This window comes from Chiloscyllium plagiosum, chromosome 40, assembly GCF_004010195.1.
Source record: "Chiloscyllium plagiosum isolate BGI_BamShark_2017 chromosome 40, ASM401019v2, whole genome shotgun sequence".
Taxonomy (NCBI): Eukaryota; Metazoa; Chordata; class Chondrichthyes; order Orectolobiformes; family Hemiscylliidae; genus Chiloscyllium; species Chiloscyllium plagiosum.
In genome coordinates, this window is record NC_057749.1 from 12,432,894 (window position 1) to 12,446,932 (window position 14,039).

At 43.2% G+C, this 14,039-nt stretch overlaps 1 protein-coding gene across 3 annotated transcripts in view; it reads left to right on the plus strand.

The window, feature by feature from the left end:
* Nucleotides 1–14,039, plus strand: part of LOC122542519 (neogenin-like) — a 211,329-nt gene that overhangs the window by 45,754 nt on the left and 151,536 nt on the right. For all 3 annotated transcript variants that reach the window (XM_043680345.1, XM_043680346.1, XM_043680347.1), the window contains exon 8: nucleotides 2,026–2,146. In XM_043680345.1, the coding sequence (XP_043536280.1) occupies nucleotides 2,026–2,146 (121 nt within the window). The remainder of the gene's footprint in view (nucleotides 1–2,025; nucleotides 2,147–14,039) is intronic.

The following is a 14,039-nucleotide window of genomic DNA, read 5'->3' on the forward strand; positions in this document are numbered from 1 at the left end:
TGCATGTTCTTCCTGTTTTAAATGTTAGGAAATTTATCTGTAAGCATGTTTGTAATCTGTTCGCATGTGCCTCTTACCTCATCTCCCTCTTCATTCCAGTCTTCCCCTCCTTGGCTATTCTTTCCTTCCTTTCCCATATTTGAGTATTGCTGGTGTGTCCAGTTGTGGTTCCAGCCCAGATGGATTCAAAGAGGAGTGATGGGTTAGTGAATGGCAGAGAGACATGGCTGTAGCAGTGTGGACAGCTCTAGATATTGTGGCTGAATCTTCAGATCAGTAGTGAGTAGCTTTCTTGGTTCATTTGGCTCAACACTATTTTGGGCAATGCCTTCACCTGTCGAACTAATAGCCAGTGTTTGAACGGTAGTGTCTCAGTGAAGTTTGTTTTATTGCAGTGCTGACTGAACATTTGGTCACCATGGAAACGTCTTTGTTAGTCCGTGGGTGTCATGCTGGGTTTGTACCTGTGCGAGTTCACAACTCTGAAGAAATCACTTGACTCATAAATATCACTTCATCCACAGAGCTTTATTTCGTTTCAAAAATATACTTCATTCATAAAATATCTTTCTATACAAACAGTATCACTGGAGCAGTTTGATTCTGTACAGTTTTTACATATGGAAAACAAACATAAGTCATTTCTTAATTATACAAGACTATATTTATGTGCATTTGAGGTATCGAGAGGATCCAAAAACTGAACAGACCCCCATTGTACTTCAGCAGGAAGAGCTCAGGCAGTGGGTCTTGCCTTACTGCACCTTGGGGCAGCTGCCTGAACTTTGTGTGTCCCTCAACATGTAATCCTGGACCTTGGAATGTGCCAGTCTGCAACACTCTGTCAAGGCCAACTCCTTGTTCTGGAAGACAAACATGTTTAAGCCAGAAGAAAGAGCATCTTTCACCAAGTTGATGGTCCTCCAGGAGCAGTCAATGTTTGACTGGTGTGGTTCCCAGAGAACAGACTGGAGATTACTGCGTCACCGAGATGCACGGGATGAACCTCGACAAAAATAGCTGCATTTCTCTACAAACTTTCTTTGCAAAGGCACATTTTAGCAGGAGATGTGTGACAGTTTCTGCCCACCAACAACTGCTTTGAGGGCAGCATGTGGTGATGCAGAGAGTTTGGGTTTACATGAAAGATGTCACAGTAGTCCCTTTCTTACCACCAGCCAAGAGATGTGTTGGTACTTGTTGGAAAGTTCTGGTGATGAGGCATTCTCTGAAATAACTTTGACAGTCTGCTCAGGGAACCACACAACAGGATTCACGCTCTCTTTTTGCCCTTGAATCTCCAAGATGCCATATGCTGACCATTTCCTGTTGGATTGTGGGCAAAGATGTTATCCTTTCCAAAATTGTCCATGAAGAACAGGTGGTATGGAGCAGTCAAACTACTTGGAGCGTTCTACAGCAATGAAGACACACCCATCCTTTGCCACACTGGGAATAGGTAGAACCTCATTACGTAGTGACATTTGTTGTTTACATATTGAGGGTCTGTGCATAGCTTGATGTAGCTGCACATGAAGGTGGCCATCAGGATGAGGGTGGCGTTGGGCATGTCCCTCCCTTGCCTTGTCCAGAGCTTTGTACATGGTTTCCCTGCAGACATGGTCAGTCTTAGACCTCAGACGAAGTGGAAGATGGCTCACGTGACTGCAATGATAGAAGTTCAGAGAATAGTCCAGAACTGCGCCACATACAACAGACAGAGTACCCCACACCTGATGACCAAGTTTTTACCCCAAAAGCTCAGTTTCTGACTCAGGTTGGCATGATGCTTCTCCCAAGTTGTTGCGTACTGCTTGGCCCCCACAAAACACTGAAATGATCATAACCCTGAGGAGTGCGAAGTTCTCTGAAATCGTCCTGCGCAGTACAGCACAGGTTTGATTGGGGTGAATCACCAATCTCAGAGGAGACATCGCCGAGTTGGTAATGACCTTAGAAATGATTTTGTAATCTGCATTTTGTTGCCGATTTCTAATTTTTTCCCTCTCCTCCTTCCACTTGTAGATGAGGGTGATAATACCTTTCCTCATGGATTTGCTCATGGTACCTGACAGAAGCATACTGTTTTACACCCCCATCAGGTCCTGGCCAATCAAGTCTCACAGAGCCGAATACAACTCGGCTGGTAAGCCATTGTTTCTGGGAGTTTTATTCATTTCTAAAGATTTGAGAACCTTGGTCAGTTTATCCAGAGATAACGGCTGATCCAGCCTGTCCTAAATGCTGTCCTCGAAGACCTCCGTGAGAGATGACAAGAGTGACTGGAAGGCCGTGCTGTCTGTGGGCTTAGTGTCATGCAGACTGACATAAATGGATTTGCTGACCCACAGTGTCAGACTGAGGTGACGTTACCGAGCCATCTGCTTTCTTCAGTCTACTGAGAACAGAGCTCTCCCTTATGCCCCTTCTGGAAAACGAAACACAAGCACTGTCTTGTCCTGTTCCAAGGTGCGGAGCCCAGACCGGGAGATTATCTTGAAGGCCATTGAGGCAAAGAGCGCAGTTTGCTGGCTGTGCATCTCCTGGAGATCTTCCTGATGTCAGTCCCCATCATCTGCACTAGGAGTATGTTCTGCATGGTTTTCTGGAGTTTGGAGAGTTCTCCTCGTCTCTCTCTTTTCTCTCTCCCTCTCTCTCTCTCTCTCACGACTTCTGAACATCTTTGAGGATAAAGAATCTCTTGGTGTTCCCTTTGACTGTCTCCCACCAGTCCGCCAGAGGCTCAGAGGTGTTTCACGGTTCTCCAATTTCTGTAATCCTTTTTGCGCTCCTCAGTGTTTTCTGGGATCAACAGTTTTGACATCAGATAGGCTAGTACGATTGCAACATTTAAAAGGCATCTGAATGGGCATATGAATAGCAAGGGTTTGGAGGGATACAGATTGGGTGCAGGCAGGTGGGACTAGATTGGGTTGGGATATCTGGTCGGCATGGACAAGGTGGACTGAACACAGACAGGAAATCTTGAACGGATAGATCCATCTGGCTGTGGCCAGGTGTATTTACATTACACACTGTCCGTAGCGCAGCTCGATGACTTTAACCGTTTCCATCATGAATCTGGACATGGAGGCCAGTTTGCTGTCAGTCCTTCTGGATTGTCCATCCACATTGATGATGCAGCTGAAGTCTCCGGCCAAAATGAGCAACCTGGACTTTCCAACAGCAGTGGGAGCTGCTGCAGGATGGCCAGCCACTCACCTTTACTACTGACTGCCAAATGATAATAACATCTAGTCTGTGTGATACTGTGAACAATGCTGACATTGGCTGTTGACCACTTTGAACCTGTTTCTCTTGTTCTAATTTCACAACATATATGTGGACTGAAAGTTGCCTGTTTTCATGCTGGAAATGCTCAACTTTCTGTAGTTCTTTGCTACATAACTTAGGATGTCACCAATTAGCCTTGTGTCTCTTTTCTGCACAAGCTCCTCAGTATTTCAGAGGTCAGAATCTGGGTAGAGTACTGAACCTGCATCCTAGTCTTCACTTTGGGTTCATTTAAAAATATAATGTACTTTTTGTGTTTGTTTTGACTGTGCTTCACCTGACTGAACCCATTGAGTAACAAACCAAGATCTGGTTCACCTCCACACTGCTTGCACCGTGTTCAGTCAGTGCTTTTTCTCCTGGTGTGCAATGGCTGGTGTATACCTAAAACTGTTGTGAAATTTCGTGTGCCCATTTACTGATTTTATCCAACTGCTTTCAGTAACTTTTAGCTTCCTCATCACATTTCACTGCAGCCTGGATTTAGTCCTCTCAGGAAATCTGATTTATTTTTAATAGAAGCAATTGTGTGCATTTACATAGCACCTTATACTAAAAGGTCCCAAAATACTTTGCAGGATTGTTATAAACCAAAATTTGGCGCCAAGTCCCAGATGCTAGGTCAGAGAACAAAGTTTGTATATGACAGCAGAGTTTCATATGGAATTGGGTTTATTGGGTTAGAAGAAGATGGCAGACTGGCTGTAGATGTTGAGATAGTCCAATCTAATAGGTGGGAATGGTGGTTTCAGCAGCACATGAATCAAGGCAGGAACTGAGTTAGATGATGGAGGTGGAAGTTCACCTCGGAGTCAAATGTTGAAAGCACGGTTGCAAGTGGTCTCATTCAACCTCAGGTAGTTGCAGTGTGAGGAGGTAAAGAGTGGGAGGTTTTAGTGTGGACCAAAGACAATGGCTTTGCATTCCCAGTCTTCATTTGGAAGTAATTTACTGGATGTCACATAAATGGTGTGACAAATTACACTGAGTGGGAAGGTCAAGCAGCGTGGTGGTGAGATAGAGCTGGCAGCATAGACAGGAATCTGATAGTGTTTTCAAATGACGTCGCCGAGGGGCAGCATGTAAATGGGGAAATAATTCAAGTAATGATTGTAAGTTCCAACAATAGGGACCTCAACACTGACCCCTGGGATGTGCCATTCAATGTATCTCGCCAGAACCTTGAAAGGGGGAGGGAGAGGATGTGGAGAAGGGAGAGGGACAGTGAGAAAGGGTAGAAGGACTGGGGGTTGTTTATTCCTGGGATCTAATTACATAGGGAGCCTTTTTCAAACCATGCTGTGTTGCAGTTATCCAAGAGGCAAGTCTCCATGAACTAGAGCTATGCTTAAACAAAAGCGAAGCTGTGTCTGCTGCAGGAAGTAGACAGACTCCACCCCACCCCCATTTTGAGGTCCCTCACTGACTGAAGGTAACCATGGAAACCTTTGGCATGTGTAGCTTTATTCTCTTTCATTAGCCTGTGGATATGGGTTCCTTAGATTCATGAAACATGCAGTACCCTGCACTGCCTTTAGTCAGGAGAAAAAGAGAGAGAGAACGTGCACTGAAAGATAGTGTGTGTCGGCAGGCTAGGAGGAGGCTATGGAGAGAGGGAAGGTTACTTCCTTCTGAAGGAGAGAGCTAACGAAGAGCACCCTGAAAGCACAATTACTGATAGGGAGTGAGTTTGGATACTGAGAAAATATGGCTGCTCTTAGGCCCATGTAAGAGACATTTCCCTAAGTTGTGATTTAAATGCCAATAATGTGTGATGGTGACTTTCTTAAGTTCCATGCACTGTCCATTTGAAAACTATCCTGCATTAAAAGAACATTGATTCACTGTTCTCAATTGGGAAGTGTTTACGGTGTATAGTTTGTGTATTGGTCTGTTATTGAGTGTGGGAGCTGTTTAAGATAATGAATGAAAAATCCCTCAGTGGAAACATATTAGCTTAAGAGATATGGTCATATTCTTGCTGCACAGTAATGAATTGTGGGTTTAAGTTGCACTCAGAGACTTGAATGCATGAATTTGTAGTAATCATAACTTGTATTTATAAAGTATCTTTAATGTCGTAAAACATCCCATGTTATTTCACAAAAGGAATTATCAAACACTGAGCTACATAAGGAGTTTTTAGGTTAGTTCATAAGCTTGATCAAAAAGATTAATTTTAAGGAATGTCTTAAAAGAGGAACAGGAAACACAGAAAGTTTAGGGCATTGGGATAAATAGGAGTGCTGCATTGTTAGAAATATCTTTCTTAGAGTGAAAGATCTTTCCTTCTTGGATACTGTTTATTCAAGCACATGTTTCAGTGCACCCCTGATCCAGGTAAGATTGGGAAGCTGAAAATGATTTCAGATTCAGTGTGCATTGATTCCCACCTTGCCCTGTGCATCACAGACAAAACCATCGCTGGTGAAATTCCCCTTCTATTTTTAAGCTGGTATTGACTAAATCAATGGATAAAACAATGAGGAGTTTTAATAAAGTAAGGAGAAAATATTCTCAAGAGAAATCAAGTTGGTAACTAGTGCATACAATTGAAGGAAATTGGCAAATGAACGAGGAGATGAGAAGTTGTTTTAAAGCAGTGAGGTGTTGTTTTCTGGAATGTGCTGCCTGAAATGACTGGAAGCAGGTTCAGTACTAATTTTCAAGAAAGACATTGTATTAATACTTGAAAAGGAGGTATGTGAAAGTCAGTGGGGAGGAGGTGGGAGAGTGGGACAAATTGGATGGTACTTTCTCAAAGAGCTAGCACAGACATGCTGGGACAAACACTCTCTACTCAGTATCATCCAATGATACATACACATTTGTGATTTCAGAAACTTCTCATAAAAACTTGATTTATTTTTCCCTCTTTTTATTATGATACGTGGGTGCCATTGGCAAGACCAATATTTGTTTCTTATTATAATTGTTTTTTAATTGAGTGGCTTGCTCCGCTAGAGGACAGTTCAGATTCAACTACAGTGCTGTGGGTCTGCAGTCATATGTTGGCCAGACGAGGTAATGATGGCAGATTTACTTCTTTCAAGAATATCTGGGCATATTATAGGCTTTTGTGACAATTGATAGGTTTATGGTCACCATTCAATTTCAAACTTTTAATTTTTTTATTAATTAATTTCAATTCCACCATGAACCCAAAGCATTCGTCTGGACCCCTGGATTTCTAGTCCAGTAATTTTGCCATGAGACTGCCTCTGCCAGGGTGACCTTTGAAATTGCAGTTCAGCTTCAAATAGGGGCATAATGTAATGATATCTCAGCTGTGTATCTTCCTGGGCTACTGCACAGCAAATATGCTACTGCCTAGGGGAAGTTGTAAGACTGAAATCCCATTCATTTTCAGGTACCTCAAGTTGTTTTTACTGGGAGATCGTGATTTGCCAGTTTGTAATTTGTCCACTAATGAATAGTTACTTTTACATGAGCTTCAAACAGCAGATAAGTGCAGAGAGTCACTTGGGCATTGTGGTTTGCAGCGTCAGCTTGGGTAATGAATAGGTTGGATGCATTGATTCAGATATACCAGTTTTGAGCCACAGTAGCACCTGGACATGGTGCACTTGTTCAACATATTGGCAGGATCAGTCTGGGCTCCAGCTCCTCTTCAGGATCCAGTGACCCCTTTTGGAAAGTTTTATATGTGTGATTGTGGCCTGAGGGATTTGGCTGCGTCGTATATCTTGCCATCCTTTAAAGATCTTGAAAAACATTCATATTACAGAAGAGGTGGTGCTGGACATCTTAAAGGTGGATAAATCCCCAGGATTTGATCAGGTGTACCCAAGATGAGTGGCAGATGGAGTTTAATTTAGTTAAATGTGAGGTGCTATATTTTGGAAAGGCAAATCAGAGCAGGATTTATACACTTAATGGTAAGGTCCTGTGGGCTGTTGCTGAACAAAGAGACCTTGGAGTGCAGGTTCATATTTCTTTGAAGATGGGGTCACCGGTAGGATAGTGAAGAAAGCATTTACTGTTGCTTTCCTTTATTGGTCAATACATTGACTAAAGGAGTTGAGAGGTCATGTGGCTGTACAGGACATTGGTGAGGCCACTTTTGAAATACTGCACTCAGTTCTGGTCTCTCTGTTATAGGAAGGATGTTGTGAAACCCGAAAAGGTTTACAAGGATATTGCCAGGGTTGGAGGGTTTGAGCAATAGGGAGGGGCTGAAAAGGGTGGGGCTGTTTTCCCTGGAGCATCGGAGGCTAAAGGGTGACGTTATAAAGGTTTATAAAATCATGAGGGGCGTAGATAGGATAAATAGACACGGTCTTTTCCATGTCTTGGGGGGGGGTGGGGGTGGGAGGAGTTTGGTTTGGGGGGAGTCCACAACTGGAGGGCATAGGTTTAAGATGAGAGGAGAAGGATTTTAGAAGGGACTTAAGGGACAACTCTATGATATAGAGGATGATGCGTGTATGGAATGAGCTGCCAGAGGAAGTGGTAGAGGCTGGTACAATTACAACATTACAAAGGTATCAGGATGGGTATATGGAAAGGGAGGGTTGAGAGGGATATGGGCCAAGTGCTGGCAAATGGGACTACATAAATTTAGGATATCTGGTCAACATGGACAAGTTGAACCTAAGGGTCTGTTGCTGTGTTGTACATCTCCATGACTCTATAACTGAGAGTGGATGTTTGACTGACCAGTCAGATACTGCTGACCCAATAAGGATTACTGTCTTCAGACAGGAGAGCAGAATTTCCTCTTTTAATGTCTGTAAAGCGGATGCAGTACTCTGGCTGGTAAAATTAAACCCTGATCATGTTCTATCTGGACGTGTGATTGTTACAATACCTCTGAGGATCTCCATTTGGGGAGAGCTCCCTGTTTATTCCATCACCCTTCTTGTCTTCATTATCACTAATGTGAAACTTGTGAGATGCCATACATTGTGTTGAGGTCTCTGACCTATTTAGAAAAAAGGTCCCAAAACAGTCCTCTTGGCCTTGTTTCTGGTATTTGAAGAATTCCTGTCCTTGTTGTTGTCAGTGAGCACTGTGTCCGATTCCTGCATCCGAGACTGTGTTAATGAGTGTTAGCCTGTCATCTCCTGCTCTGCTAATTAGTATTCATGCCTTGGCTGGTGTTGGGTGGTGTGACTGTTCTGGGACTGCACAGGGTCTCTATGTGGCTGTCACGATATAAGTGTGCCATTTATCTCTGTCTGCTTCCTCGCAGCCACTGTTTGCTGGAGGGAGCTGTGATCATACTGCGATGAATATTCAGCAGAAGGATGAGGTCGGGTTTGCTTTGCACTGATCTGTGAGGAGGAGGAATGTCACTTGCTTGACATTAATTTTCTTTCTGATGATCCTGTCCCTTGTACACATCCTATGAAGAGCTGACCCTTTCTGACGTCTGGTCCTATAGCCACCAATATCCCCACCATAAGTGGCTGTTCCATCAATGGGGACAGGAGACGTGTGAAGGATATAGGTGCAATGGGACACCACATGTCACCCAATCCTCTCTTTGTCCACGTTTTTTTCAAATTGAGTGTGGTGAAGGTTTGTTTTGACGCACCTGAAGCACTTGCGAGAATTTGATGTTTAATGGTGTGTCTTTAAAGATGTGTTCAGTTAGTGTACTGCTGCTAAATGAGGACACTGTGCACCTGCAAGGGTGTGGGTGGAAGCAGCTCCTGTGTATCTGTTGATAAGATCCTAGAAGTGCTGGGGTAGATGTGTAAATACTACCTCTACCTGTTGGGATGATCTGTTCTAATCTGATTTTTCTCATTTCTTATGTAGCTTCATATGAAATACATATGTCTTACACAATCATTTTTAAATTAAACACATCTGTTGTAGGTATTCCTCCCTATTCAATTTTTACCTTTCTTGAAAAGCTAACAAATATAATCATTTCTGCAGGTAGGAACTGGCCCCTTCATTTCTGTTTTGCTTTTGTAGGCTGATTAAGTGTTGACCATGGAGTTCTCAACAACTGCATAGAATGTTTAAGTCCTCTGATGCATAAAGATCTTACTGTTCTGCTTTAACATTTAACTGAACGTGCATTGGAGTTGGAATGGTCTCTGCTAGTGTGTAGTGGATCTCCATTGTGACAACAGAACTATTATATCTTGATTAATCGTGAGAGACTTTGTCTGAGAACCATATTTAATTTTAATGGTATTGTTTTCTTGATAGTTGGAATGACTACCTTACTTTAGTATTGATCTGGTTTCTTTCTTATTGGGTATTGTGTGTTGATGCTTGTATAGTTTACTGTGGCTCAGCACATGAGGCATGCTGGGCCACAGGATCAATCTTATACACAGGGAAGGAGCAGGCTTTATGTTTGGGTGCACAGGATTTGGGACTCATACGTGGAGATGTGCAGGTTTGTGAGAACACGCTGTTGACATCAATTCTAGGCTTATGTTTGTCCAGAATCGATGTGTTGGTGTGGCTGCTAAGCTCAGTCCACCCAGGTTACTCATAGTGTTTTAACAGGTTTGTGTTCTCATTCTGACTGAAAAGTGATGTGGAAGGAAATATCAATGAAATATTTCCTGTTTTTCTTGCAATAAGTTCCTAATTTGAGTGGACTGTACAAGTGAAGAGGAAATGTGAATTGAACACAAACATCAGCACGTGGCTGACAGCATGCGGCCAGCTGAACTCCACCTCAGCCCACGTGCTCCAACAGAGTCTGGAGCCCTGCTGTGGCAGCAGCTCACTCCCGTTCACTGCTTCTGGAGAGATTGTATCAGTTCTATACACACACGAGAGCCAGGATCAACACTAATACTGCGACTATGTGTAAAATAGGATGCATCCTTCAGAATGCAAAACCTTGGTGACCCTGCACTATGCTGAGAATATCTTTTACACTCTCCTAGGGTGACAACTCTTTGCACCCCCTTCCCCTGAAGCTCTTTCCCCTTCCTAGGTAGTTTCTGACTCCCAGCTAGATTCCTCCTTGATCAATGAGTGTCAGCACAAGGTCACTTGTTGCTTTGTTACTGTGAGTTCCCAGAGGTTTATAGAGCCATGGTTTGCTCCGTCATTCTCCAAAAATACCTTAGTTTATTCATGTGCAAAGGATACAAAACAATATCTGAAATCTGAAATAAAACCAAAAATTTGGACATCATTCTCCTCCAACACTTTATTGCCTAGCTCTGTGGCAGAGTGCTTGCTTTTCCTTGGATCATTCCAGTTCTTGACCCAATTGCTGACCCTCGGCTACGCTGTTCTCAAAGACAATCAACTTCCACACGCACGCTATGCTAAGCTCATCTTTTTCACCACTTTTACTCTCCTGCCGCACTGCTTCTCTGACATTTAGACCTAGATTAGCTACAGTTTCCATTTGTTAAAGACTGGAAAGACTAAATCCATCTTCTTTATAAACTCTGTTTTCACCAGCCTTACGCTGGAGGATTCTGGGTAATCCAAGATGGAGGACGGGAAAAATTTCTGGCTGTAACAGCTGCTCCTTTTTTGAGGTATTTTAGGTGCTGGATGTGATTTCCTTGATTTCCTTGAATTCCAGTAAACAGCAATTACTGTTTTGTATACCGTTGCATTGTTTTGGAACTTTGGATAAAAAAGTAAAATCAACAGTTTTAAAAGGGAGAAGTACAGACAAAGGAAGCACATGGTGAAGTCAGTGCAGGAGAGAGAGAAAGAAAGAAACTGACACTGCCTTTGCTGTTTGAATTCATGGATCGCTGGACATTGGAGTGCATCCGGGAAAATTAACAAACAGTGAAATTCACAACTGATCTTGGAGGAACTGTTGGGTGAAGTTCACAACACAGAAGCAGATAAGTGTATTGTTGTTTTAAGTGTGATCTGCAGTAGTGAGTAGAGTGGGTTCTTTCTTGATTATATGTTTTTGGAGATATATCTCTTGATAAAATATAATCCACAACTATTAATTTAACCTGGGGCAGAGTTTGTAGAGGAATAAGACGGTGTTGTTTTCTGGGTCTGTAGATTGTGAAGAAGCAAAATGGCCTTTAGTAGAGTGAAATGTGCTTCTTGTCAGATGTGGGAGTTTAAGATACAGCGGATTATATCTGCCATAAATGCTGTTGGTTGCGAATCTTATCAGATCGAATGGATTGATTGGAGAGACAGTTAGAAGCAATGAGAAATTTGCTGCAACAACAACAGTATGTGATGGATGGCAGTTATAGGAATGGGGGAAAGTCTCAGATTCAGTCACATAGATGGGTTAACTCCAGGAGAGGTAAGAGAGGTAGGCAGCTAGTGCAGGAGTCTTCGGTGGCTATACCCATTTCAAACAATTATGCTGTTTTGGAAAATGTAGTGGGGGTGGTGGAGATGGATTCTCAGGGGAACGTAGCACGAACAGCCAAGTTTCTGGTGTTGATACTGGCTCTAATGCAACAAGGGGTACATCGGGTTCCAAGAGATCAATTGTGTTTGGTGATTCTCTAGTCCGAGGTATAGACAGACATTTCTGTGGCCAGCAGCGAAAAAGCAGAATGGTGTGTTGCTTCCCTGGTGCCAGGATCAAGGATGTCTCAGAGAGGGTGCAGAATGTTCTCACGGAGGAGAGGGGCCAGCAGGAGGTCATTGTACACATTGGAACCAACAACATTGGAAGGGAAAAGGTTGAGACTTTGAAGGGAGATTACAGAGAGTTAGGCAGAAATTTAAAAAGGAGGTCCTCAAGGGTAGTAATATCTGGATTACTCCTGGTGCTACGAGCCAGTGAGGGCAGGAATAGGAGGATGAATGCATGGCTGAGGAGCTGGTGTATGGGAGAAGGATTAACCTTTTTTAGATCATTGGAATCTCTTTTGGGGTAGACGTAACCTGTACAAGAAAGACGGATTGCACCTAAATTGGAAGGGGACTAATATACTGGCAGGGAAATTTGCTGGAGCTGCTCGGGAGGATTTAAACTAGTAAGGTGGTGGGGGGGGACCCAGGGAGATAGTGAGGAAAGAGATCGATCTGAGACTGATACAGTTGAGAACAGAAGTGAGTCAAACAGTCAGGGCAGGCAGGAACAAGGTAGGACTAATAAATTAAACTACATTTATTTCCATGCAAGGGGCCTAACAGGGCAGATGAACTCAGCGTATGGTTAGGAACATGGGACTGGGATATCATAGCAATTACAGAAACATGGCTCAGGGATGGGCAGGACTGACAGCTTAATGTTCCAGGATACAACTGCTATAGAAAGGATAGAAAGGGAGGCAAGAGAGGAGGGGGAGTGGCATTTTTGCTAAGGGATAGCATTATAGCTGTGCTCAGGGAGGACATTCCTGGAAATACATCGAGGGAAATTATTTGGGTAGAAGTGAGAAATAAGAAAGGGATGATCACATAATTGGGATTGTATTATAGACCCCCTAACAGTCAGAGGGAAATTGAGAAACAAACCTGTTAGGAGATCTCCGCTATCTGTAAGAATAATAGGGTAGTAATGGTAGGGGATCTTAACTTTCCAAACATCGACTGGGACTGCCATAAGTGTTAAAGATTTTGATGGAGAGGAATTTGTTAAGTGTGTATAAGAAAAATTTCTTATTCAGTATGTGGATGTACCTACTAGAGAAGGTGCAAAACTTGACCTCCTCTTGGGAAATAAGGCAGGGCAGGTGACTGAGGTGTCAGTGGGGGAGCACTTTGGGGCCAGCCACCATAATTTTATTAGATTTAAAATAGTGATGGAAAAGGATAAACCAGATCTAGAAGTTGAAGTTCTAAATTGGAGACAGGCCAATTTTGACGGTATTAGGCAAGAACTTTCGAAAGCTGCTTGGGGGCAGATGTTGGCAGGTAAAGGGACGGCTGGAAAATGGGAAGCCTTCAGAAATGAGATAACAAGAATCCAGAGAAAGTATATTCCTGTCAGGGTGAAAGGAAAGGCTGGTAGGTATCGGGAATGCTGGATGACTAAAGAAATTGAGAGTTGGTTAAGAAAAAGAAGGGAGCATATGTAAGGTATAGCCAGGATGGATCGAGTGACTTCTTAGGAGAGTATAAAGGCAGTAGGAGTATACTTAAGAGGGAAATCAGGAGGGCAAAAAGGGGACATGAGATAGCTTTGGCAAATAGAATTAAGGAGAATCCAAAAGGTTTTTACAAATACGCTAAGGACAAAGGGGTAACTAGGGAGAAAATTGGGCCCCTCGAACATCAGCAAGGCGGCCTTTGTGTGGAGCCACAGAAAATGTGGGAGATACTAAACGAGTATTTTGCATCAGTATTTACTGTGGAAACGGATATGGAAGATATAGACTGGAGGGAAATAGATGGTGGCACCTTGCAATATGTCCAAATTACAGACGAGGAAGTGCTGGATGTCTCGAAATGCATAAAGGTTCAAAGTTTGGGAGAAGAATTGTAACTCGGGTGCTCGTTGTTGTGGTTCTGGTCGCCAAGCTGGGAATTTGTGTTGCAGATGTTTCGTCCCCTGTCTAGGTGACATCCTCAGTGCTTGTGAGCCTCCTGTGAAGCGCTTCTGTGATCTTTCCTCCGGCATTTGTAGTGTTTTGAATCTGCTACTTCCGGTTGTCAGTTCCAGCTGTCCGCTGCAGTGGCCGGTATATTGTGTCCAGATCGATGTGCTTGTTGATTGAATCAGTGGATGAGTGCCATGCCTCTAGGAATTCCCTGGCTGTTCTCTGTTTGGCTTGTCCTGTAATAATAGTGTTGTCCCAGTCGAACTCATGTTGCTTGTCATCTGAGTGTGTGGCTACTAAGGATAGCTG